The sequence below is a fragment of the Lithobates pipiens genome, unplaced genomic scaffold (assembly GCF_037356315.1).
Source record: "Lithobates pipiens isolate NorthernLeopardFrog02 unplaced genomic scaffold, aLitPip1_a1.2 Scaffold_16, whole genome shotgun sequence".
Classification (NCBI taxonomy): Eukaryota; Metazoa; Chordata; class Amphibia; order Anura; family Ranidae; genus Lithobates; species Lithobates pipiens.
Genome location: NW_027507748.1, coordinates 220684791 through 220711910, shown reverse-complemented (window position 1 = coordinate 220711910; position 27120 = coordinate 220684791). Strand labels below are relative to the sequence as shown.

Below are 27120 nucleotides of genomic sequence, written 5' to 3'. Positions count from 1 at the left end.
GGCATGGCCACCTGTACATAAAACAATCGTCCGGACGCCAGATGGTTTATGTGTTACATGTTTTAGTCCTGTTTTTGTTTTCATCAACCTTTGGTTTGAGTTGCCATATCCATTGGCCATGCTGCCCAGTGGCATTCGGGTATATATCCAGCCTGCTGCTATATGATCTTCCTCCATTTGTAGGACATGATACATGGTTTTTAATTGATTGTTTAATAAATATACCTATTAATCCCAACACTGTATGCTCTGTCACTGATATGGTCAGGCTTTCCCCTCCACTACTAGTGGGCATTTTTTGTTCATATGCACTACATTAATTTGGCAAGTGGTGTTTGCTTGGTGTATCACTCTGGTTGGACTAATGTCCGCAACCTGTGTTTTTTTGTATGACGCTGCTGTCAGCACGCCATTGCTTTTTACAGGTTTAGCATCTGCAAACACCTAATGCCGTGTACACGACCAGTTTTTCCCATCAGAATAAAACTCTGGTGTGATCATGTGTAGGCAAGACTGTCCAAAGTCCGATCGTTTAGAACGCGGTGACATATAACAGGACTAGAAAAAAGGAAGTTCAATAGCCAGTAGCTGCCCTCGCTTAGTTTTTGGTCCGTCGGAATAGCATACAGACGAACGGTTTTGCCGATATAAATCTTGCCAACTGAATCAATTTCTAACATGTTATATTTCTAGGATAGTCAGAATTTTCTAAAGAAAAAAAATCAGATGAAGCCCACACACGATCGGAATATCCAATGGAATGATTCCGTCTGACCTTTTCTGTGTGTACACGTCATAAGCATGTACCAACACTAATCACGTGTGTGAATAAGGCCTAACTGTGCCATTAGCCAAAATCCCACCAACACCACCATCTTACTATTTCCTAGTGGAAAGTACCTTCATACCTGCTCGATGCCAACCAAAATTCATTGTTTTTGTGGCTGGACGGGAAGACATCCAAAGAGCAAATAAACTTATCATCATGCTTGCAAAATCTGTCAGAAGGTGAGCAGCATCTGTCATGATCGCCAAACTGTGTGCAAAGTAGCCACCTGTGAAATAACGTTTAAAAGTTTAACAAAAGGAGCGTCAAAGACCAAGTGCTCTTTTTATTCAAAAAGCATATTAATAAAGAAGGCAAATATTATAAAATGAGCCCATACTTTAGAGAACAGTACAAGCAAGCACAAAAGGCAGGCTGTTCATCCCTTTTAACCCCCACATACCCTTCCCCTCCCCCTGCTGCAAGAACCTCTAGAAACTAAAGCAGGCCATACACTGGTAGATTTTCAAACATATGTTTGTACTAACTTTAGTAAAAAGATTCTCAAAACTTTTGGTGAATTGACAAATGTCAGCTGAAAATACTTCAACTATTTGTCAGGTGAAACATATGTGCAAGACCCTTTCACACGACCGTTTTTCAAGCAGACCTGCTCAAATGGTCCATTCATCCCTATGGATTGGTGGGTGTAAACTAACTTGTGCAGCATCTACCTCCAATCCGATAAAGTCAAACAGAAGGGGGTCCACTGCTGATCGGCACACTGTGTCCTTTGCGAAAGAGGCCTTAGTCTAGGTCCACACTAGTGCTGTTGATGTATGATGCGTTTTTCAGTGTATTTTTGTAGTGCAAGATTTTATTTTTTTTGTTCCAAACAAAAAACTCTGCCAACTAAAATTGCACGTACATGCAGCGTTTACATACGTGCCCTTTGAAGTCTCTGGGGCAAAAAGCATGCTGCAACTGCACCAAAGTAGTGCCTGCACCTTTACAAAAACAAGCAGCAGCTGCTTTTATATGAAGGGGCACCATACAGAATAATATAATTTATAGCGTCATACTGTGCAGCGCAACAGTAAAAACGCAGGAGAAAAGCGAGAGCAAGAAACTTTTGGGGAGGGGGGGGGGGGGGCAGTCTTTTCCATGCAATACCACAGCCGGTGCAGCATATGCTGCAGGATGTATTCAAGGAGATAACCAGCAGCTTGGCTCCTGCAGGTAGAGCAGATTACAACAGTAAATATAGATACTTGGGTTGCGCTTCAGTAACACAACTACAGTAGCTGCTAGCACAAAATCAAAATGTGCTGCATAGGGTTGCACCGATACTAGTATTGCCGATACCCGAGCATTTGCATGAGTACTTGTACAAATGCCCCGATCGAAGAGAAGGCATAATGTAAATTAAACAGTGCGTTTAGTATCACTTAAGGTCTTAACTATAGAATAGTTACAGCTACCATTCATATTTATTACTTCATGCATATTGCTACAAAAGATTTTGACCATCTCTCCTGGAGCACATAACATAGGCTCCAGAAGCAGAGATTCCCCCAATCCCTGACTATAACCCATTGGAAAATTAGTCTATCCACCAATGAAATCAATCCATATGGGTGACCTTTGACTTGACTTTGAGTGATTAATGATTAATCACAGCAGGTCACATGACAGTTTTACACATTGGATGGCTTTCTTTCATGCCATACATTATGTTGCTAGTTGTGTTTGTACCATGTGATCAAATTGACCAGACAGGGCCAATCACAGCCCATCTGTACCATTTGATTAGCTTTGACGAATCGCAACAGAACAAACTGAAAGATTCAGTTTCATTGAGTAAAATGCTTGCATATAGCAATTGTAATTACCTGCTATAAAGCAAACAAAGTAAAAATAAATAATTAAAAAAAAAAAATCCTGATCACTTCCTCAGAGTAGTACTACACAACTTTTTTTTTCCCCATACTGTCACCAGTCAGTGTCCCTGATCACCGCCACACCAATTACCGTATTTATTGGCATATAACACGCACTTCCCCCCTTAAAATAGGGTGAAATCGTGTGTGCATGTTATATGCCAATATAAGCTGCCACCGAGGGAAAGGAGGGGATGAGCACTGCCGAAATAGAGCTGGATCTCCGGTGTACTTGTCTCTGCTCACATTTACGCTCAGTCCCAACCCCTGGACGGCTCCTAGCATTGACGTCTCGGCGTTATGTCCATCACAGGATCCAGGCCGAGCCAAGTACACATGAGATCCCGTTTGGTCTATTACGGCAAGGCTGCAGATGGGCACTGATTAGGCTGCAGTGAGGCTCACTGACCATTATTTTGTTTCAGAGTAGTTTAAAAAGAAAATTCCTTGAAGCTTCCCTCCTAAATTAGTGTGCATGTTATACACCGACACGTGTTATATATGCTGATAAATACGGTATGACACTGTACTGCATTGGTGACATGTTAAAAAAAAAAAAACAACTTGAATCTTTTCCAAAAAAGTATAACAAAAAAATAAATACCATGCCTTTTACTAACTACTTTGGACCCTCTACTCGTACTGTCCTGTAATTGCAAAGTTTTTTTTTTGTTTTGTTTTTTAATATAGGAAAAAATAAAATAAAATAAAGGACACACACGTACGTTATACTTACCTGCTCTGTTGCAGTGGATTTGCAGAGAGCAGCCCTGATCTTCTCTGGCCCTTCCCTCCTGTTCAGTGCCCCCACAGCAAGCAGATTGCTATGGGGGCACCTGAACTGAGTCACAGCTCCCTGTGCCCATTTAGACACGGAGCTCCAACCTGGCCTCACCCCACCACTCCCCTGATTGACAGCAGTGGGAGCCAATGGCACTGATGCTATGTCTCAGCCAATCAGGAAGTAGAATCTCGGACAGCTGAGACACTCGTGAACATTGCTGGACAGAGAGGGACCTCAGGTAAGTGTTGGGGGGGGGGGGGGGGGGTTAAAAAATTAAGATTATTAAGATTAAAAAAAAAAAAAAAAAAAAAATCTGACTTTACAACCACTTTAAGGGCCTCAAGAAACGATAACCTGTCGGTACATCAGGAATAATACATTTTCAGATACTGTATATACCATAATTGTTTGGACTGACTTTCCTACAGACCAAATATACACCGATTTGGGTTATTTTCAACAAACGTAATAGAATACATTTTGGGATAATTTTATAAAGCACTTTTATTTATTTGCAACATTAACAAAGAAAATCATGTTCCAAAATTGTCATTTTTTTTTCAATTAGAAAAAAACTAAAAATCCAGTGGTGATTAAATACCAACAAAAGAAAGCTCTATTTGCGTGAAAAAAATTCTGAAAATTTGTTTGGGTACAGTGTTGCATGACCACGCAATTGTCATTAAAGTGTGACAGCGCTGAAAGCTGAAAGTTGTCCTGGGCAGGAAGGGGGTAAAAGTGTCCTGTATTGAAATGGTTAAGAATTTTAACAAAATTTAGAAAATTTTTACAGCCGATATAAAAATGCAACATTAATGCCACAGGTTTCTCACCTACAACTTCTCCAATCATAAACAGCAGGCAGACACACGATGCCACATATAGTTTCCTCCTGGCACGTTCCTTTTCTGTGTTCTGCCAGTCTTCCTGGGACCGATGTGAGTGACAGTGTTTATTTCCTTGGTGACCCAGTTCAATGTCATTCAGATCTGACAAATAGGTGAACACAGGGCCCCGGAAATCATGCCGAGGGACTCCGGAGTACGACCTAGTAAAAATAGACATGGAATAATATTGGTAAAAAAAAAAAAAAAAAGAAGCACATTGTCCTTTAAAATTGAAGTCTGATCTACTTATAATTTGCCTTCCCTGGTCTGGTGCCCCCCCCCCCCCCCCCAGTGCTAGTTATTAGCACTGAAATGGGCATAACAACGCCAATGACAAAATCATGCACCTGTAGTGTACATATTCAAAGGAATAGATAGGACAAGGCCTTTTAATATAGCTTACACAAAAGGAATGCATTACATAGACAACTGGCCAGTTATCAAATTGCTGAAGACAAATGAACAAGAGACCTAATCACAGACAGTTCACAGGAACGAAGTGCAAAATAATATAGCAATAATTAAGATTATAATTGGTTGAGAAACTATGAAAGTGTTGTGCGTCATCTCAAATATTGGGATATTTGGAACTTAGTAGTACCCTTAGACATAACAGATCACAAGTGAGTATATTGAATCTAAACACCACTGTTCAACATGAAGTAGGAGCTGCGTTTAATGTGCAGAAAGTAAAAACTTCTGGCTGCCACATACCCCAAATTGTTCAGATTTTCACTGCATACCTTGTTAGACCCAGTGTTAATACTGGCTCACTTCGCTTCTTTATGCAATATAAAGCAGATCATGGCTGGTTGAAGGGGCCAGCAGGGTGCTGTACAATGGCTAATCCTACGTAGTAAAATACTGCATGCAGTAACAATTGTGCAAGTGTTAAATTCACTAAGAATTTGCAGTTAAATAGTGCATGCAGTATTTGCTCAGTTTATCAGCAATTTACTGTATGGAGCTGGTTGCCAAGGAGGAGGCCAGGAAGCTGGCCGTCGCATCCTTAACAACTGTCTTATCAGCTGTCAGCGGATTTCCCCACTGACAGCTGACTGTAAAACAAAAAACCAGCGTGTGATTCCCCTCCCCAGTCCATACCAGGCCCTAGGGCATGGTATGGATTTTAAGGGGAACCCCATGCCCTGCCCCCCCCAACCCCAAGGCACCTTGTCCCAAAGTTAAAAAATTGTGTCTTCTCTCTCTCCAGTGTTTCTTCTCCAGTCTTCCTCTGACGCTTGCTGCCTCCATTGTGTCGGCTCCCGCTGTCTGCCATTTCTTAAAGTAGAGTTCTGCCCACGGCTGCAAAAACTAAAAGCCAGCAGCTACACATACTGCAGCTGCTGGCTTTTAATAGGATACTTGCCTGTCCTGGACTCCAGCGATGTCGGCACCACAGGTGCTGTCACCGCCATTGCAGGTAAGGGAACCTGGCAGTGTAGTCTTATGGCTTCACACGGGAACCCAACTGCAAATCCGCTCCTCTCCGCTCCTCCTCTTACTGGCCCAGTGTACCGATCAAAGACAGGTATCCGCTCCCCCCTCCACCCCCCAAAGGTGGCAAACTTGGCACCAGAGGGGGGCGGGTAAGCAGACAAATGAGCGGAAGTTCCACTTTTGGGTGGAACTTTGCTTTAAATAGCCATGGGGTGTGGCCATTCAGTGATGTCACCCAAAGACCCATGAGCGGGGAAGCACGCTCACAGCTGAGGAGTCATTGGTTATGAAGGACACGGTGGCCGGATTCCCAGGCAGCTCCTTAGCAACCAGCTATTTGTCAAAATAAAAAGGTTTTTTTTTGTTTTTTTGACAAATATCACTTGGCGAGCCCGCCAGCTAAACCCTGGTGGTAATTAATGCATGATTTTTAATGGTCTGGTCGCTTTGTGAATTGGGAGAGCTTTTTATGCAGCATTTACCGGCACATTTCTGACACAATCTTTTGTTTGTGAATTGGACTTACTTTACTGCATGCGATATTGTATACAAATGAGTAACAATACCCTTATCGCATGCGGTAAAGCTTTGTGAATTGGCCCCTTGGTCTCCTGAAAACACAACAGCACACTGCCTATTTCCCTCTAGTGGCTTCAACTCTGATGAAAGGTGGGCTGGCTCTTGGGGAGAAGTTAAGCTGGAGGACTCCTGTCCTTTGCTCTCTGTTATGCAATCTTGGCCCCTGCACTCTGCATTATGCACTCCTGGCCCGAAGCAGCATAGGCTCAAATTTAATTAAACCCCACCCCTTTAAGCCCTTCCCATAATTCACAGAGGCTTAAAAACATTTGTTCTGGTAAAGCGCAAAATTTTCAGGATAGGACAGGTAAATTAAAGTCTTTTTTTTGCAGGGACAATTTTTTTTTTTTTTTTTTTTAAATGGTCATCACACTCGAACAACTATTGAGAGAAGGCATCAGTCACATAGGAAGTGCATTGTTTTCATTAAAGTAGCCCACCCTGGCTGTCCTTGGCTGACCATAACAAGTATGCAGATTATGCAGTTTGGAAAGAGGTTAAACCTGTTTACTTGTTCAGGAGGTCAAAAACACAAAACATACTGGAGGGAGGATCAGTATAGACACCAGGTAAAAAATGCCTCTGAAAAGGGCCAGCAGCAGCCGCCATACTTGTTCAGTCTAGATTTACTTTAGGCTGTATCCATGATTGAGCGTCATGTTTTTCAGGGAGATTTGTTGCATATTTTTGAACAGCTTTTTCCAAGCAGCTTTGGCGTTTTTGTATTAGCCAAAAGAGAAAACGATCATCTGTCAAATAATTTGTTGCTGTGCGTTTCTTCTTTCAGTGGCTTCAAAAACGCACCAAATCTATCCAAATCAAGCTACAAAAGTAACGCCAAAACTTTTTTTTGAGTTTCCGGCATTTTGGAGTAGAGAAGTGAACCACCACCATAGAGAAATAGATTTTTTTTCTCCCTGAGCATTTTGGAGCTTTGAGCTATAAAACACTCAGTTGTGAATGGGGCCTAAAGCCTAAAACACACGGGCCGAATATCGACCAGTATTGGACGGTTCAGCAGACACCGGCTGACATTCGGCCCGTTTTTTCAGCAATGACCGGTGTGCTCTGGTGCGTGGGTGATAGGGTGCAAAGTTGCCCCTGTCAGAACACAATAGCTCAGCAGGGAGATTGCCGTACTAACAATCGCAAAGTTAGTTCAGCAAGCTCATCCTGAGCACCACTTTTTTTTTCGTTCAGCAAAAACAAAACAAAAAAAAAAAAACAAATCTGATAATGTGTACCAGGCTTTAGGCTCCATTCACACTTACAGCAATTCTGCCCAAGATCTCAAAACACACTACAGTCGCAAAACGCATGGTTCAGGTGCCATTACTTTCAATGGCACCAAAAATGTAGTGCAGTTTTGCTGCATGGCAAATCGCATTGCGTGAAGCTTTTAGCTCAAAAGAAGCTCCTACTGCTTTTTGGGGCAACAAGCTTTACGCAATGAATTTTGCCACAAATTGTACAATGACGGCAAAACCACACTGCGTTTTAGATGCCGTTGAAAATAGTGAACCCGAGGTTTGTGCTTGTAGTGCATTTTGAGATTACAGGCACAATCGCAGCAATTCCACCCGAGATCCCAGAATGCCAAGTGTGAATGGAGCCTTAGGCCCCATTCATACCTGAGCCGTTATGAAGCTCTAGAGCGTTAAACATCCAAAATCCTTACAGGCTCTTCACCTACAAGGGCTCAGGCACATATAGCTCATCGCCTGATGTTCTAAAAGCTATTTCCACTGCTTTTGAGACAAAACTGGATGTTTCTGGCCCCAAAGACTTGAACACAACGGCTGAAAATCCACACATCAAGGGTTTTCACACATTTCCTGTAGTCCGCCCCTGTGCTTTCCATTGGCTAAGGTCGGAGTTCTGACAAAACGTCAAACCCGGCAGAATAACGAACATGGAAATGGAATAAGCTGCTGCAGAAAACCACATGCCATCTGTGCATGCGCAGTGCGTTATCGCTGAAGTCAGGACACTGCATGTCAAATTCGTCGACTGACGGCCACATTGCTACACCTCGCACCTGGCTTACCAAGCCTGCAGTCAGAGGGCAGCAGCAGACATCTTATTACACCCACCCAAGTCTTGCAGTTTACACTTTTTAGCAGTAAACTGAGCTTATATTCGTGAAATACTGTATTTTCAAATCCGTCACACGCTTTTCATGTTGATTTTTAAAAGCAGCGGTGTGCTGTCAGATTAGCAAACCTGTCAGATCTGCAGGATTTATGCTGCTTTGAAAATTCAACAAAAAACAGTGTCACGGACTTCTAAATACCGTTTTGCACTATATAAGCTTACTGTTAATACTAGTGCAATGCAAGACTTGGGTGGGAGTAAAAAGATGTTGGCTGCTGCCTTTTGACTGCAGGCTCAGTACAGGTGAGTGTCAGGTGTGGCAACATGGCCGATGAATTTGACATGCAGTGTCCTGACGTCAGCGATGACGCACTGCACATGTGCCAATGACGCAGTGCGCATGGTTTTCTGCAACAGCCGATTCCACGTCACAGGAAGTGACATGGTTCTATATTCTGCTGGATTTGACATTTTGTCTGAACACCAGGTTCACACTAAAGGCCTCTACACACGATGGGACTTTGACAACAAACATGCAAATTAGCGGTTTTGAGGCAACAGACAAACTTTTTCAGTTTTCATCAGACTTTTGTTGGCTGTGCGAACGGACAAACTTTTTGACAACATAAGTCTGATGGAGCAAAGTCTGATCGTGTGTACACAAAACAAACAAACAAACAATCGGACTTTTGTACAAAGTACAAACACGAATGCTCAGAACCAATGCGTTCGTGTTTGTCTGATCGTGTGTGTATGCAATACAAACTTACAGGCAACGCCCTTTGTACAAAAATCCAAGGGAATGTTTGTGCAATGTCCGATCGTGTGTATGGGGCTTTAGATTTTCTGCATATTTTTGTCTTCAGATGTTTCAAAACCATATAATATGAGGTCAAACCTTAAAAGGGGTGTTAGAGCGGAAATTTATTAATTTTTTTTTAAAGTCAGCAGCTCCAAACACTGTTGCTGCTAACTTTTAATAAGGACACTTACCTGTCCAGGGTGCCCGCGATGTGCCCCCCCCCCCCCCCCGGTCGAAAAGTCCCTCATATCGTGACCCAACGCCGCCATCCTCACTAAAAGAAACAGGCAGTGGAGCCTTGCGGCTTCACTGCCCGTTCCCTACTGTGCATGAGTGAGTTGCGCGGAGCTTTGTGAATGGGGCGCGCGCTGTGTTCTGGGACACACACGCACTTCCCAGAACATGTCGCACCCCACTGTCCAGAAGACAATGCGAGGAGGAGATTAGGAAGACTGCCTAGCAACAGGGGTTTCTGGTAAGTAAAAAAAAAAAAAAAATGACCAGTTACACTTACCGGTAACGGCTTTTCTAGGAAATCTTCCAGGACGGCACACCTGAGAGATGACTGGTCCACCTGACAGGAAACACAATCAACAACAAGTTTAAAAGTTCCCACCCCTCCCTCAGACCCTCAGTTATGGTAAAGAAAAGTCCACACCGGTGTCAGAGGGAACATTCTGTGAGGAATGAACATACCACACCAATAAAACAAGGGTAGGGGAGTAGGCCTGCCGTCCTGGAAGATTTCCTAGAAAAGCCGTTACCGGTAAGTGTAACTGGTCATTTTCTCCAATCATCTTCCAGGACGGCACACCTGAGACGATAAGCAAGAAGTTCAGGCCTACCTTTAGGGCGGGACAACCGCTTGTAGGACCTTCCTGCCAAATGCCAAATCCTGAGGGGACAACAGCTCCACTCTGTAGTGCCTCAGAAATGTCCTATGGCTCGTCCATGTTGCTGCTCTGCAGATCTGGTCGACTGAGGCGCCTGCCCTTTCTGCCCAGGAGGTCGCCAGGGATCTGGTTGAATGCGCCTTAAGGCGGGCTGGCACTGGTTTACCTGCCTGCCTATAAGCAATAGATATGGTTTATCTGACCCATCTAGCCATCGTTGCCTTAGAGGCTTGTAGACCCTTTCTCTTCCCTGAGGTGATCAATAAGTGACTGGACCTCCTAAAGTCTCTCACCCTTTCTAAATAGACTAGGAGACAGCGCCTGACATCTAAGAAATGGAACCTTTCCTCTTCCTTATTCTTGGGATTCTGGCAAAAGGACGGGAGAATAATCTCCTGTGAAATAACGAAGCCTACTTTTGGCAAATAAAGGGGATCCTGAGTGAGGATTACCCTATCCTCTAGGATACGCAAAAACGGCTCTTTAATTGAAAGGGCCTGTATATCACCCACCCTTCTGGCCGTAGTGATAGCCAGAAGGAAGGCCAACTTAAATGGTAAAAGTCTAACATAAATTTGAGTCACCGGCTCAAAAGGCCCCTTTGTTAGGGCATCTAATACCAGGGACAGGTCCCATGGAGGGCAACTGACCGACCTGACTGGGACTACCCTTTCCCTGGCCAACAAAAATCTTTTTATCAGTGGTTCTTGTCCTAGCTCCCTGTCAAAAAACACGGACAGGGCTGCCACCTGGACTTTGAGGGTGCCGACTGCCAAACCCTGGTCCACCCCCTCTTGAAGAAAGTCTAGGATGGTAGGTATCATCTGGAGAGCCCCCTCCTTAGACTGCATACATTTTTCTGGTGACGCCTTTCCTACTGAGGAGAAGAGTGTCTATCACTCTCTCCGAACAGCCCCTGTCACGAAGTATTTCCCTCTCAATAGCCATGCTGTCAGAGAGAGACGTCCCGGTTCGGGGTGAAAGACTGGACCCTGACTGAGCAGGCCTCGTTGCACCGGCAGATGCAGCGGGGGAGCTACCGAGAGACTCTGAATGGTGGGAAACCAAACCCTCTTGGGCCACCAGGGTGCTATCAGCACCAGGTCTGTCCTTGAGTAGGTTAACTTCTGTAGAACTCTGGGAAGGAGTACCAGTGGGGGAAAGGCATAAGCCAGCCTGAAATCCCACCCCTGTACAAGAGCGTCTATCCCTTCTGCTTCTTGATCCTTGTAAAGGGAGAAAAACCTGCGGACCTTCGCATTCCTCCGGGAAGCGAACAAATCTATTTCTGGCTTGCCAAAATGTCTGCACACCAGGAAGAAGATTCCTTTGCTCAATCCCCATTCTCCCTGAAGGATGGGCTGTCTGCTTAGGAAATCTGCCTGCAGATTGAGTGAGCTAGCCTTTTATATGAATCGCTGACAGTGAAAGGACCTTCCTTTCTGCTTCCCCAAGGATCTGTTGTGCTAACTCCCTCAGTTTGCCTGACCTTGTCCCTCCTTGGTGGTTTAGGTATGCAACCGTGACCAGGTTGTCTGAGAGGACCTGAAACTCTCTGTCCCGCAGCTGCTCTTGGAAATAGTCTAGGGCTTTGCCTACTGCCAGAAGCTCCCTGAAATTGGAGGATTCCCTGGCTTGGCTGCGGTTCCAGGACCCCTGGGTATATTGGTCTCCCAGATGAGCCCCCCCAAGCACTGGCGTCCATGGTCAAGACCAATGGGTCTACCTGGGACCAGGGGCGACCTTTCAACAGATTGTGTGGGTCGAGCCACCACTGCAGAGAGAGAGAGAGACCTCCTCTGTGAGGGACACTCTGCTCTCCAATGTTTCTCTTTTTCCTCCCCATGAGGCAAGTAGGAAGGCCTGAAGCTGCCGAGAAAGTAGTTGTGCCCAGGTTACTGCCGGTATGCAGGCGGTCATGAGACCCAGCAGACTCATATCTCAGAGAGGCTTCTCCTCTTTCGAGAAGGGTGACAATTGCATTCTGGACCTTAACTACCTTTTCTATTGGTAGGAATACCCTCTGTGCCTGCGAGTCTAACAGGTAGCCTAGGTATAGTTTGGATTGAGATGGCGTCAGTGAGGACTTCTCCCGACTGACCATCCAGCCCAAGGTCTCCAGAGTCTCTAACATGATGTCTCTGTCTATCACCGCTTGCCTCTCATCCACACTGTAGATCAGCAAGTCGTCCAGGTAGGGTATTAACCCTATCCCCTGCAGGTGTAGGTATGCTACGACTTCGGCCATTACCTTTGTGAATACCCTTGGGCTTGCCGCCAGCCCAAAGGGAAGAGCTCTGAACTGGCAGTGTTGTACCTTCTGCTGTATGCATACTGCGAAGCGTAGGTACTTCTGGTGTTCGGGAGCAATGGGTACGTGTAGATATGCGTCCTTCAGGTCCAGAGTGACCATAAAGACTCCTGCCTGAAGATATTTTCTTACTGAATAATTACTCTCCATTCTGAACCTCTTGGGAAGTAAATAACGGTTGAGTCCTCTCAAATTTATTAACCGAAATCTGCCTGCGGGTTTTGGAACCACAAACATGTGTGAGTAAAAACCCTGGGACAACTGACTGGCTGGTACTGGAGCAATTACCCCTTGCTCTGCCAGCTCCTTTAAATTTCCCAGTAACCCCTCTGCCCTGGCTGGGTCCCTGGGAAGAAAGGTAATAAGAAAATTCTGTGGGGGAAGACTCCGAAATTCCAGTCTGTACCCCTCCTTTAAAAGATTTAAAATATATGGACTGTGTAATCCTTTCCCACTGGGGAAGGAAGTCGCTGAGTCTTGCGCCTACCCTTACGGTGGCGTAATTTGCCTTCTTTCTGAGAGGCTCCGGAACTGGAGAAAAGAATTGCACTTTTTTCTTTCCCCTTTCCAAGGTTCCACTTCTTCCTCTGTTCAACTTTCCCCTTATGATCAGTCTGAGTGGGGGCCTCGAAAAAAATCTTACCCCTTTCCCTCTTGGGCCTCACAGGGAACTTCTTTCCCTTTTCAGTAGAACGGGACAGGATATGATCTAGCCCTGACCCAAACAGGGAACCCTCAAAGGGAATGCCGCATAAGCGAGACTCAGAAGTGAAATCTCCATCCCAGGTCTTTACCCATAGGGCCCTCCTGGTGGAGTTTAGAAGTGGTGCTGACTTAGCTGTGGTCCTAACAGTCTCCACCGCTGCATCTGCCACATACGCTACCGCTCGACTGATTACCTCCAGCGAGTCTACAATTTCTCCTTACCCCGGGAGACGTGATCCATCAATCTGCCAAGCCAGGTGTCTGCATTTCTGGCTACACGGGCAGAGGCTAGGGCCGGCGCCATTCGCCTCCCAGGCCCTTTTGAGTAATGTCTCAGACTTTTTATCCATCTGATCCTGGATGTTTCCAGAGTCTAAGGATAAATCAGACCTCTTAGACACCTGTGCTAGGGCTGCATCCAAACGAGGAGTTTTAAAAAATTTCTCCTCCTCCTCCTCATCCTTAAAGGGACACCCAAGCTTTCAGTTTGAGGAGCTTACGTTCAGGTTCCTTCCATTCTCTGAGGACTATATCCTTCAGAGACTGGTGGATGGGAAAGGTTCTGGCCTGTAACCTTCCTAGGCCCCTATACACCCTATCCTGTGCAGAGGGGACCTGGATATCTTCTGAGGTGTAAATGGCCTTTAATAGGCCTTGCATGTCCTCAGTCGAGAGCAAAAGTCCCCTAGGCTTAGCCTCCCCCTGGCTATCCTGGTCTGAATCTTCCTCCCAGTACTAAAATCTGGGACCTGACCTTCCTCCACCTCAGACAACAGGGAGACCTGGCCCTGGGAACTTTCCGTATAAGATGTGGAAAAGTTTTCCTGTGAATGAGGGGTCTCTCTCCCAGAAGAACCCTCATCCTGACTCTTCAATAGAGTAGTTTGGAAAGATTGGAGGGTGGCTAACATCTCTGACTGTAAGGCCCTACATTCTTTCACAACCTGGGCGGTCTCCTTGCCTGCGAGCTTAAAGATACATCTATCGCAGAAAGGCTTGCTGTGGTCTTGTGCCAATTTAGAATTACAATAACCACAACGCCTGGACTTCGAAGTAGCCTTTCCTTTAGACCTACAGGCTGACCCCTGGGTAGAGCCTTCAGTCCCTGGAAACAGTAGAAAATAAACAATTAGCTACTCATGTCCTAAAGGGGCAAGGTGGGTCTGCCTCAGAGTACCCTGCCCCTACAAAACACAGCTGGATGTGGTGACCTCAATCACTGTTTGCTCAGACGGACCTTCCACTTCCATAGCGATTTAGCTGCCCTGCAGGATCGCTGGATCAGGTGCTGTCTTGAGCGTTCCCCTTGTTTGTCTTGGAGATGCTGCAATGCATGAAGCGCTTCACCAGAAATGCTGCCTGGGTACTTTCCACTGCACCCTCTGCCGTTTAAATGACCGCTGAATGGCGCCATTTTTTGGAGGTCCGTCGCCCGTAAATGACGTCGGGCCCTACCGCCGGTCTTGCGCAGTGATGCTGGAACGCACGCCGGCGTCCAGACCCAGCAAGATCTCCTCTATCCGGAAACTCGATGCTCGGAAGTGACGCGTCTTTCGACGAACTTCCGGACATGTGCAGTAGTGCTGGAACGCACGCCATCCGCGTTCAGCACTGCTTGGAAAGATGCAGCTCACCGCCTCCACCAACGAACACAGTTCTAGGTAAGGCGCAAACACAAATGGGGAGCAGCACGATTAGGACAACTCCCCTGTCCCCTGCGGCTGAAAACAAGGCTTTCCTGAGGAAAGACCTTGAGTGAGGATTACCCTATCCCCCCCAGGTGCCCCTGGGGGTTACACGAGACCATCACAGACCCTGTCTGCCTGAGTCCCAGGAAAAATAATCCTGTTTAGAGAAAAACGGGGTCCCAGACCCCTCAGAAACAAAAAAGGAGAAACTTGGTTTCGCTGCCATCCTGTGGGAAACACAATCAAGAACTGAAGGTCTGAGGGAGGGGTGGGAACTTTTAAACTTGTTGTTGATTGTGTTTCCTGTCAGGTGGACCAGTCATCTCTCAGGTGTGCCGTCCTGGAAGATAATTGGAGAAATATATATTTTCTTCAAATAAAAAAAAATAAAAAATAAAAATTAAGAATATTAATGCTATTTTTTTTTTTTTTAGGGTGGCCCTCTTTAAGAGTTTCAATTTGTTTGGCATCAGACAGGCCCTTTCGCTACATGATTTTGGCAAATCTGAATACAAAAACCTGCAGACAATCTAATAGTGTGTATCGAGTCTTAGGCCTGATTCACTTCTATGCAGTTTGCATATTCCAGGTGCATTTTGTGTTTTTCAATACACGCTTTTGGCCCCTTCCATAAAATGCACAGATGTGAACTGCAACCATAGGAAACCATGTTAAATGGACTGTAGTGTGTTTCTGCAAAACTGAATATGCACAAAAAAAAAAAAAAAAAAAAAAAAAAAAACGCATAGGTGTGAAACAGGCTTCATGTGAATTGTCACTGTCTCAGTGAAACCAGTTCACACAGCTCCAGGGCGGCCGCAGTCTGCATTGGAAAAGGGGCTTGTGCATCTTTGGCTCCATTTCAGTTGAGAATTCAGGCAAAAAAAAAAAAAACACACATGTAAAAATCGGACCTCATTTGCACCTGAATCATTATACAAGACACCCTGCTGGGACCCACAGCTGCATCAGTGCGAACCCAGCCAAACAAAACAAAAGCGCCGGAAGCTTGTAAAACACGTGAAATACACTTCTAGAACGCTTGTATGAAAATGCTCAAAATTTGCCTGGAAAAATAAATATATAAATTTAAAAAAGAATTACAAAAATAAAAATCGGTCCGCTCAGGTGTGAGGTGAATTCACACTAGAGGCGGCTATAGACTGCATGATAAAAATGTCTGTCGCTGCAGGGGCATGAAAGAAACAAAATGATCTTCTAGGTGTCCCATCCACACTGCGCTAACATGCAGACATGAACCTATTCTCTCTGGAGAAGAGATGCTTGAGAGGGGATATGATTTCAATTTACAAATACCGTACTGGTGACCCCGCAATAGGGATAAAACTTTTTCATGGGAAGGGAGTTTAACCAGACACGTGGACACTCATTAAAATTAGAAGAGAAATGTAACCTTAAACTACATAGAGGGTTCTTTACTGTAAGAGTGGCAAGGATGTGGAATTCCCTTCCACAGACGGTGGTCTCAGTGGGGGGGGGGGGGGGTGGACATTGATAGTTTCAAAAAACTATTAGATAAGCACCTGAATGACCGCAACATACAGGGATATACAATGTAATACTGACATATAATCACTAAGGATGAGCTCAGGCGTGTTCCCACGTGCAGAGCCAGCCAGGAAGTCGGCACAGCTCTAATCACAAGCATTGAGACATTGTCCCGATGTGCGGCTGCAGAGATCAGGAAATGTCTCACTGCGTGTGATTAGCGCAGTGCCGACTTCCTGGCGGGCTCTGCACGTGGGCTGTGCGAACACGCCGGAGCTCATCCTTAATAATCACGCACATAGGTTGGACTTGTGTCTTTTTTTTCAACCTCACCTACTATGTAAAACTATGTAACATGCTGCATTTTAAAAAAAATGAAATGTGTACAACAGCGCAGCGAATGCATTGCACAGCTATACATAGTCATGAATGAAGTGCAGGTTTTTTAAATGTTAAAGTTAACACAAAAAAAAAAAAACACAAACGAAAGCAAAGCGCTGCGGCAGCTCTCCATTGTGCATGAATTTAAAACACACTGATATATATATATATATATATATATATATATATATATATATATAATATAAACTCTTTTTTTTGGTTTTGTTTTGATTGGGTGGACTAGTTGACCATAGCAAAGTTTCAGTTGTTAGGACTCTATGTTGCTATGGACAACCATGGCTGTGGTGGCTTCTACACAAAATGAGGGGGAGGGCAGGGGCCACACATGGGAGGGGGAAGGCAGGGTCCACACATGGTGGAGGTGAGGGGTACATACATGGAGGTTGGGGGTGTACAAACATGCACGGTACTCAGCAGGTGTGGAGGAGATGAGTGGGAAGTTCTGGGACTGTAGGAAGTTCTCACCGTGAGTCTTCTTTGATGAGGTGCAGCGTCTCGTCTCCGTCCATCCTGCTCTCCCAGGGGTATACTCAGCGCTGTGTGTCTCTCGCTCTCTTTATCTCCTAGGGGGAGTCCGTGTGAATGGAGCGCCGGGTGCAAAGAGCCGGCTGCAAAAGCCTCGGAATTCTCGAACAGCGCCTCCCTTGTAGAAGCCGGAGACCCCCCTGTGTGCGGCCGGCTCCCCCTCCCACCAATCAGCGCTGCACACGGAGCCCTCCATACCTGTACCTGACCATGGCCCACACACACTCCTCAGTGAGGAGCATCACCTCTATTACCTGTGCTCACACAAACCCCTCCTATGCCATTACTGAGCCCCTTCCCTCACACTTGCAGCCCCCTATAAAAAGTCATATGTCGCCTCCTCACTGCCTGTTTTAAGCCTAAAAGCATGGTGCAACGCGCTTTGCGCCCCCCGTTCGCTTGAATGGGTCGTGTTTGGCAGTCGGGATACCTGCCAGTTGGCGACACATGGTTTCATTTTTGCCTTGAACAGTTTGTTCTCCTCTAGTCTGCATTCACACCTGAGTGTCATATTTTCAAGGGTTAATTTGGGCAAATTTCAGGGGTTTGCATGGGAGTTTAAGGGTGGTTTCACACTGAGGAATAGGGATAGCTCATCCCACGTGCAGAGCCCGCCAGGAAGTTGGCGGGCTCTTTGCAGCCGCGCATCCGGGCAATGTCTCACTGCCTGTGATTAGCACAGCACAGTGCCAACTTCCTGGCGGGCTGTGCACGTGGAGTATGCAAACACGCCGGAGCTCATCCTTACTGAGGAACGAGCGACTCATTCACTGAATTTTTGGGTTGAAAACGCACAGGACCCCCCTGTGCCATTCACACCGAAGCCACTCCAGAGATATGTGAATCAGATCCATAGAGAGTGGGTCACAATCTCCTGCCATGCGAATTGGATGCGGAAAATCCACATCCAATTTGCGCATGGGGAAACCCACATCCAATTTGCACACGGGGAACCGCACATCCAGTTTGCACACGGGGAACCACACATCCAATTTGCACACGGGGAACCACACATCCAATTTGCACACGGGGAACCACACATCCAATTTGCACACGGGGAAACCCACATCCAATTTGCACACGGGGAAAGCCACATCCAATTTGCACACGGGGAAAACCACATCCAATTTGCACACGGGGAACCCACATCCAATTTGCACACGGGGAACCACACATCCAATTTGCACACGGGGAAAGCCACATCCAATTTGCACACGGGGAAAGCCACATCCAATTTGCACACGGGGAAAACCACATCCAATTTGCACACAGGGAAACCCACATCCAATTTGCACACGGGGAACCCACATCCAATTTGCACACGGGGAACCCACATCCAATTTGCGAACCCAGCCTGAGTTTTTCTTTTGTTTTTTTTAAAGCGTTTTTTTTTATTAGCTAATAGAGAAAAAAATCAAGTTACATCGTTTAACCCCTACTACTTTTTGCGATTTCAGGCTGCGATTTACATTGACATCTGTGCAGAAACCTGCACAAATGTCTCTGAAATCCTGGGAGAAATCGGGATTGATATGCGGGGGTGAAATTGTGCGAGTTCAGCTGAACCCGCATGGCTTTATTCCTGCCGCTCAGTGTAAACCTTGGCTCGGTGACACTTTTTGGGGACCAGTGATGCCAATACAGTGACCAGTGCTAAAAAAACAAAACAAAAAAAAAAACATGCACTGTCCCTGTACTAATGACACTGGCAGGGTACACCCCTAAGTGAAAATGTCCAAATTGGGCCCAATTAGCCATTTTCCCTCCCCGTTTTCATGTGACTCGTTAGTGTTCTAAGGTCTCAGGCGTGAATGGGGAACAGGTGTGTTAAATTTGGTGTTATCGCTCTCATTCTCTCATACTGGTCACTGGAAGTTCAACATAGCACCTCATTGCAAAGAACTCTGAGGATCTGAAAATGACTGAATGGGACCCATTTATGTAAATTAAGCTGGCTGTGCAACAACCACATTCAATGCATTTAGTTGAGGTGTAGTGGGTTGGCATTTTGAGGGTTAAAACAGGTGGTGAAGAGGCAACATTTTACCTCCTCAGCACCTTCCAAACACATGGAACCACGGAACACTTACAGCAATAATAACATGTGAACGAGCCCTAATGTGGGCAGTCAGGGGATGGTAAAAACTGCGGCCTATCCGCCTGTTTTTACTGCCGTCTGTGTGAACAAGCCCTTAGGAAAAATGGTAGGTGCTGATTGCTACATTTGGTGGTTTGGAAGTCGGATTTGTTTATTTCTGTATTTGTTTCAGGGCAGTGGTTGAGGAAGTAAGGAAGGCAGCCAGATAGCTGGCATTTTTAGAGGGTGAGGTCATTTTGAAGCTTCTCTAGAAGTGCTTCAATGCTCACCGTTGGATTTCTGTACTATTGACTGGTGCCCATTCACACCCGAGCATAGTGTTGCTTGTTTGCTTGAACAAGTACACAAGTTTATTCTGAGTCTCAGGCTGGGTTCACACTGTCTCTGCATGCGGCTCACGGTAGGGGTTCGGTGTGTCTCTGTTCTCGATTTCAGGGGCGAATCAGGCCGGAATTCAGACCTGAAATGGAGCCAAAGACGCACAAGATTCCTGTGCAAGTCGCTCTGCAGCCGCCCCAGAGATGTGTAAATCAGATCCATAGAGAGCCGGGCAAACTCTCCTATCATGTGAATTGGAAAGCGGGGAAACCCACATCCTAATTTGGACTAGTGTGAACCCAGCCTCACTGTTTGACTCCAATAGACTTCGATAGGAGTACCTAAAAAAATAAAAAATAAAAAATAAAATGTAAAAAAATAAATAAATTGTGCTCTGATCTTGAAGGGGAACCCCACACCAAATAAAAAACAAAAAACGGTATGGGTTCTCCCTCCCAAGAGCATTCCAGGCCCTTTGGTTTGGTATGGATTTAAAAAAAACTGCGTGGGGGTCCCCCCATAATCCATACCAGACCCTTATCCGAGCACACAGCCTGGCAGGTCAGGAAAGGGGGTGGGGACGAGTGAGCCCCCCCCCCCGAACTGTACCAGGCTGCATGCCCTCAACATGGGGGGGGTGCTTTGGGGCGGGGGGAACCCTGCGCCTACTACCCCAAACCACCTTGTCCCCATGTTGATGAGGACAAGGCCTCTTCCTGACAACCCTGGGCATTGGTTGTTGGGGTCTGCGGCTGGGGAGCGTATCAGAATCTGGAAGCCTCCTTTAACAAGGGGGCCCCCAGATTCCGGCCCCCTATCCTATGTTAGTGAGTATCGGGTACATTTTACTCCTACCCATTCCCCTAGAGAAAAAAAAAAGTCAAAAATAAAACACAGTACACAGGTTTTTAAAGTTATTTATTAGCAGCTTTAATTTGGCATGGAGTTCCCCCTAAAGATTCATACCAGACAGTGCATGGTATTGTCGGGGATCAAAGTCGGATCCCTATTCATTGAAGTCGAACGCATGTCAGACTTCAAGTCGCATGGCAATGTCGGATCCACAGTTGTACGACTGACGTGTAGTACCAGTGTGAAAGGGGTCTAATTGAACAAGCTGAAGTTAGAAGGTGTTGGCTACCATGTTCAGCTGCACCAGATTCCAAATGCTTCAGTTTTAGTAACTCTAGCCCTATGTACAGTGACAGGTGTTTTACCGCATGGATACATAAGAAACAATTGTTTCCTATGTGACCCATTCACACTGCAACGCAGCCTAGTGCTGTGCTAAAATGCAGACATGCTGCATTTTATCGAAGCGCACCAGCCTGAATCACACTGCAATGAGAATGAAGTGTACGTGTTGTACACTCAAATAAAGCTTGTACAAACCCCCCCCCCCCCCAAAAAGGGCTTTACCGTAGTTTTAGCAGCGTTTTTCAGGAACTAGTGGGGCGCTTTTAACCCGCAAGCGATTCGCAAGCACTGGCCATTGATTTAAATGGCAGGGGTGATTTAGGTGCTGTGTGTACACCGATGCTGCTTGCAGGACTTTTCTCAAGTTATCTTCCAGAACGGCACACCTGAGAGATGAGAGGCTCCTCCCTACAGGAATCACAATCAATCGACAGCTGTTTTAAGTCCCCACCCTTCCCCTTGATCCTCAGTTTTTTATTGTTTTTCTCTCTACACAGCAAAACAGTTTTTTTTTTCCAAATGACCTGAAGCCTGGGGCTGGTGGTCTCCCACTGGGAGCTGGACCACAAGCTTGGTAAGCCTCTGGGTCTGGTAGGATATTCTTCTGTATATCAGGCACAGCAGTGAGCGGTGTTTCTCATTGATCTACCTTGCTGCTTCTTAGGGATACACAGCAGGGGGTTGTTGGCTGCACTCCTCCAGGGAGTCACAGCATTGGGGACCCCTCACTTGTTCGACCTGTAGATTACACAGGCGCAGGGAAAAAAATAGTAATCTTGAGGTCTGTGGATCCAGGAATCGGTAACTGCTGGAGTCGCACAGACACGAATGGTACCCATTGGAAGCCATAGTGTATGAATTCTCATGCGTCTTGCAGTCGCAGGTTGGGTCGCATGGGTGTGGGAGCCCTAAGCTTATCTGTCCCTTCTGGTTGAGGTTTTGCTACGCAGCAGGAATACTCATCATGTTGTCTTATTTTGCATCAGACCAGAAAGATTGCAGCTGTAAAGGCTGTCTGTTTGTTTTTTCTCAGTGTCTCTGTTTTTATGTTGTTGCACAGCAAAAATACTCAAGATTGATCGTGTTGGTGCTTTCTGTTTCATATTGCCTTGCCTTACTGCTCTTCAGAAAAACACAATGCTGCAGGTTGCTTGTGTCCTTTCTCAGTGTTGGTTCTATCTGACTACACTTCAGAACTGCATAACAGATAGGATTGTCTTGTGTTACATATTAGTTTACCCTGTGGCATAGCAGAAATGCACAACACGGGAGTTGGTGTTCACATTGATCTTATAACTGTATTTGGTGGTTTGTCAGAAATACGCAACATAGAAGTTTGGGTCTTTCTGTCTTATATTTATAGCCTTGTTTTGCTGTACATCAGTAAAGCACAACAGTAAGGGGGGTTCCTGTCCTTTCTGTATTTATATATCAGTTATGACCTAGCTAGCTGCACTTCAGAAATACGCAGCATTTAGGGTTTGCTTGTGTCTTAATGGTTTTACATCTTGGCAGCACATCAGAAGACCAGACTGTGAGGACTGTTTGTCTACATTGAGGTTCAGATTTGGGTCTCTTCCCGTATTTTGATATATTGGTTTAGCTGGTCACACTCAGATACACAACATTGTTGTCTATGCTTGTGTCCTCTGTCTAAATCTATTGGGCAGTGCCCACAATCTATGATCCTTTTTATTTGTGATATTAATAATACATGGCCACAGGACGCACACTCTCCACAATCAGCTGTAGCAGCCGGCAGACAGTTTTATATATAGGCGGTGTTATCTTTACTTGAATGTGAGTAAAAATTTTTTAATATAATAAAAGTTTTGTTAAAAAAAACGGTCACACTATGGACATTCTTCTTTCCCATTGAGAGCCTAGTAACATTTCCCCGGCGGATGACAAACGAACTCCCCAGAGAATCCACAAACAGCGACACAGGGGCTCACACTGTGGAGGCTATTCCACCCCAGCAGGGGTAAGAAATCTGGTGAGGGCAATATCAATACTTGTCATACGCACCGGGAAGTTGCTGTATTAGTGAACACATACCTACTGCACAGCTTGCTTCTACATTCTTTGGAACTTTTTTCAATCAGCGTCTTTTTGCAATATTATTATCGCATGTTGTCTGGCGATTTATGGACTGATTCTACCTTTCTTTTTACCATCTGGTTTTTATTAGCATCTAAGTTTAAGATTTTTTTCATAGCTTGGTTGTATAAATAATATACATACACGTACACTAATATCATATTATATATATATTTAAAAAAAAAAAAAAATTCTCACAGGTGAGAATGTCACACTTAGGGGATTTGTAACTACATAGTTTTCTATTTTAGATTGGGGACACACCCCTCACTTTAATATTCACGTTACATATTTCTTTCACCATTTATTGCTTTTTCACTGTTTATAGCTGAAATGCTGGAATATATTTTTGGTTTTTACCCTTACAAAAAAAAAACTATTAATATTTGGTTATACCACTATATTTAAAGGTATAGCGCCTAGTCTACTTTTTCTTTTTTCACTAATTTTTCACCTATTGGGTGGAAATATTAGGTAGAGGCAGCTCATACCATCAACACACCTGTTACACCATAGCACAATCTTTTTATTTTCATTAATAATACATGTATCACTTTTTTTGTATTTCAGCCGCCTTTTCCATGGAGGGGCCAGGAGTTCTGGCTGCAGACGTCACATGTCAGAAAGCCTCAACCCCTTACATTCAGGGATGCCAGAACCATTTCCTAGGGTTGAAGCCCAGTAGGGTTATGGGACACTGGAGGAAGGGGATAATGAATAGTGTTTAGTAAGAACTTGGGAAGTTCTGTTCTAGTTAAGTTTTAGGGCCTGAAGATTGAAGTATAAAGATGTATACCCGACCAAATAGGTTTCGGCTCGGTGCATGGCCTTCATTTTGCCCTTCTAGCAAAACTAGGTGTAGCAATATGGGTGTTCTACTCCTGCTATGGACTTTAAGCCATAGACTGGGCATGCCTTAAACCCAGGGATCAAGCTTCTGTTAATCTATTACCTTTTAAGTAGGCTTCCCTTTAGTCTTTGCTGACGTAAAGGTAAAAAGGAACAAAAAAGGTTGTCTGTCAGGGCCCCCCTTTTTTTACAGTTTTATTTCCCCGAACAGGGTAGTGTTAAGACAAGCCCTCTTATTGATCAATGTAGTGTCCTTGTCTTACAACACAGGTCTCTGATTTATCTTTTTAGTGGTTCTAAGTAGCACCTACAGGCACAATAGACCATGGTTGTTAGATGTGTGAGACAGGCAACATTGCTAACCTACAAGTTTAACATGTTTTCTGATTCCATCTTTAAGAGCCCATTCCACCTAGATCCTGCATCTGAAGTGGAAAAGGCAGGCACATCTGTGGAGCAGACCTGCAGATCAGCCGCATGATTCAGCTAAGATACCTTCATCAAGCATATGGAGTGGAGGTAAAGCTCACTGCAGAACCAAGGTTCACCAAGAGAGTCTTGCAGTGGCCCCACCCTAAGGTAGGCCTGAGGTACTTTTTTATCCTCTCAGGTGTGCCGTCCTGGAAGATGACTTGAGAAAGATACCAGTTACTTACCGGTAGCTGTCTTTCTAGGAAATCTTCCAGGACGGCAGGCCTACTTCCCACCCGTTGGAGGAGGGAAAATTGTAGAAAACTGTAGAACACTAGAAGGTGAGTGCCTATGAGGAATGATTTCCCTTGTGAACCGGGTTCAGTAGTTACTCCTCTACAAACTGAGGATCAAGGGGAAGTGCGGGGACTTAAAACAGCTGTCGATTGATTGATTGTGTTTCTGTCAGAGCTGGCTTAGCCCTTCCTTCTCTGGGCTGGCTGCTCAGCTGTCAGCTAATTGCCAACTCTCATCTCTCTCCACAGTTACCAGCTGTTCCTGATCCAGCTCGTCTGACCTGCCTACTTAAAGCTGTCCAGCTCACTTCATATCTGCCTTCACCTTGGTCACATCACTAGAAACTATCTCCTGCGGTTCTGTTCAAAGACTGGATTGCTGACATCCCTTCTGGCTCCTTATCCTGCTTGCTGTTGCTCTACTTGGATCCCTGACTTCTTGCCTGGCTGATTGCCCGATCTGGTTATTGAACTCTGGACTGACTACTCGATTTGGTTACTGGACTCTGGCTATGCTTTGACTACGCTTTCTCTATTTACATTTTTATTTAATAAACAAGTGTGATTTAATTGTACTTCTGCCTCGGTCTGATTCATGGTTTCTGACAGTTTCCTGTAGGGAGGAGCCTCTCATCTCTCAGGTGTGCCGTCCTGGAAGATTTCCCAGAAACACAGCTACCAGTAAGTAACTGGTACCTTTTTTTTCCTGTCCTGCAAGTGCACTGCCTCAGTGTGAAAGCCAGATTGCAGAAGAGGCAGTTTACAGGCACTTTTTATCTCTAAAAGGCTGCAGCGTGAAAGTGGACAAATGTGCACGGTTTAGGAGATATTCACCCTGAATGCAGCCAGTGACGTCGCTAGCACATGCGCTCTGAAGGTCTGGCATACCTTGTCGGACCTTCAGAGCTTCGTGGTGGAACCGAGGGCTCCTGCACACATGCGTGGGAGTGACATCATCGTGACTCTGGGCAATCACATAGCCAGAGCGTGCAAACTTAGAAGAAAGACCGGGGGAAGATGTCAGCCCTCTCAGCGGTGACAGGGTGCGGCTGAAAGGCTTTGTTCCAACTAAAATATTTCATAATGTGCTAGTATGCGATAGTTTGCAGATGCTATGACGTTTGCGTAAACAAATATACGCTTATTGCGATTTATTTATTTTTACCAAAAATGTAGAAAAATATTTATTGGCCTAAACTGATGAAGAAATTTTGTTTTTTTATTTTTGAGAATATTTACTATAGCAAAAAGTAAAATATATATTTCTCTAGTCGTCTGTCCAGGACAGCACTAGAGAGAGATAGGCTCCACCTCCAGAGGCAGGAAACACAAACCAGATCTTTAAAGGGTGGTCTCCGTCCCTTCCCCTTCAGTCTTTGTGTTTCCTCCACCGGAGGAGGAGGCTGGATCAGGAGCTCTCCTTCCCCTGACGGTGGGATTGCCCATAAGAGACGGGGAAGGAGTTCTGGGTACCTGTTGTTCGTAACAGACATCTGAAGTCCTCCGGTCGGGTTGACAGCAGCTACGAACCGGCGTTCTCCTTCTGAAGCCCGGGGAGGGCTGGCGTTTCCCCGTCTGACGATAGGTTCAAAATTGGGTGCGAAGTCAGGCGGGGGGCGGGCACAGGCATCGAGTTCCGGCCTGTGGAACGCAGGAGGAGGATAGAGGACTTCCGGCAATCCACTACCGGTTCCGGGTCGCGCGGCGAGCGTGGACGTTCGGAACCTTGGCGGCTATTTTAAAAAGCCTCGGCCACATAGCGTTCGTGCTGCATCTCTTACGAAGGGAAAAGCCTCCAGGCAGTTAGGCAAGATTCCGAGCGAATATGGATGCAGTGGAGTGTGGCAGTGGAGCCGAACCAAATCAGGTAGGCAAACACAGTGGTGTCTTGTACCTACAGGGCTGGGAGAGAGGGGGGGGGGGGGGGAGTGATGGACTAATCAATGCAAAGGCATTTTGAAATGGTCTAGGTATGTTTTTCCTCCCTCCCTCTCTCAAACAGGATCCGGACTAAAGAGTCTTGCGAATCCTGTTAGCGGTTGGTGGGGTGCACATAGGTGTTTGGTGAAGGCGTCCTATTTTTGCTAAGGTTTCGCTGACGTTGGCTTGTCTGTTTTTCCCTTCCTTTTTCTCTCCTTCTCTTGCCTTAGGCTCTGCCCAAAGAACCAGAGAAGTCAGGGGGGAAGAAGAGATGTCCTTCATGTATGAGTAAATTAAATGAAGGATGGTCTAAGCCCCTTTGTAAACCATGCATAGACAAATTGGTCTATAAGGAAGCTACGGGAGCTTGTAAGGATTTGATTTCTGGAGTACAGAAAGAAATGGAGTCCATCAAAGCGATGTTAGCGAACCTTGAAACCCCAAAACCAACCGCAGTTCCCCCTGCTTCCACCCCAGTGGAAGGTGACGAATCAGGGGAAGAGGAATTGGATTCTCTGGATGGCCTAAGTGAGGCGGCATCATCCAGAGATGTTCCTGTTCAAGGGTCAAGCTCTCCCAGATACAGGCTCTCACTCGAGGAGGTTG

At 45.6% G+C, this 27120-nt stretch overlaps 1 protein-coding gene across 2 annotated transcripts in view; it reads right to left on the bottom strand.

The window, feature by feature from the left end:
- Positions 1-17412, bottom strand: part of SLC30A2 (solute carrier family 30 member 2) — a 44260-nt gene extending 26848 nt beyond the window's left edge. For both annotated transcript variants that reach the window (XM_077481075.1, XM_077481074.1), the window contains exons 1-3: positions 17266-17412; positions 4324-4538; positions 909-1055 (exon numbers count right to left, since the gene is read on the bottom strand). In XM_077481075.1, the coding sequence (XP_077337201.1) occupies positions 909-1055; positions 4324-4538; positions 17266-17309 (406 nt within the window). In that variant the 5' untranslated portion in view covers positions 17310-17412. The remainder of the gene's footprint in view (positions 1-908; positions 1056-4323; positions 4539-17265) is intronic.
- Positions 17413-27120: the final 9708 nt, after the last annotated feature.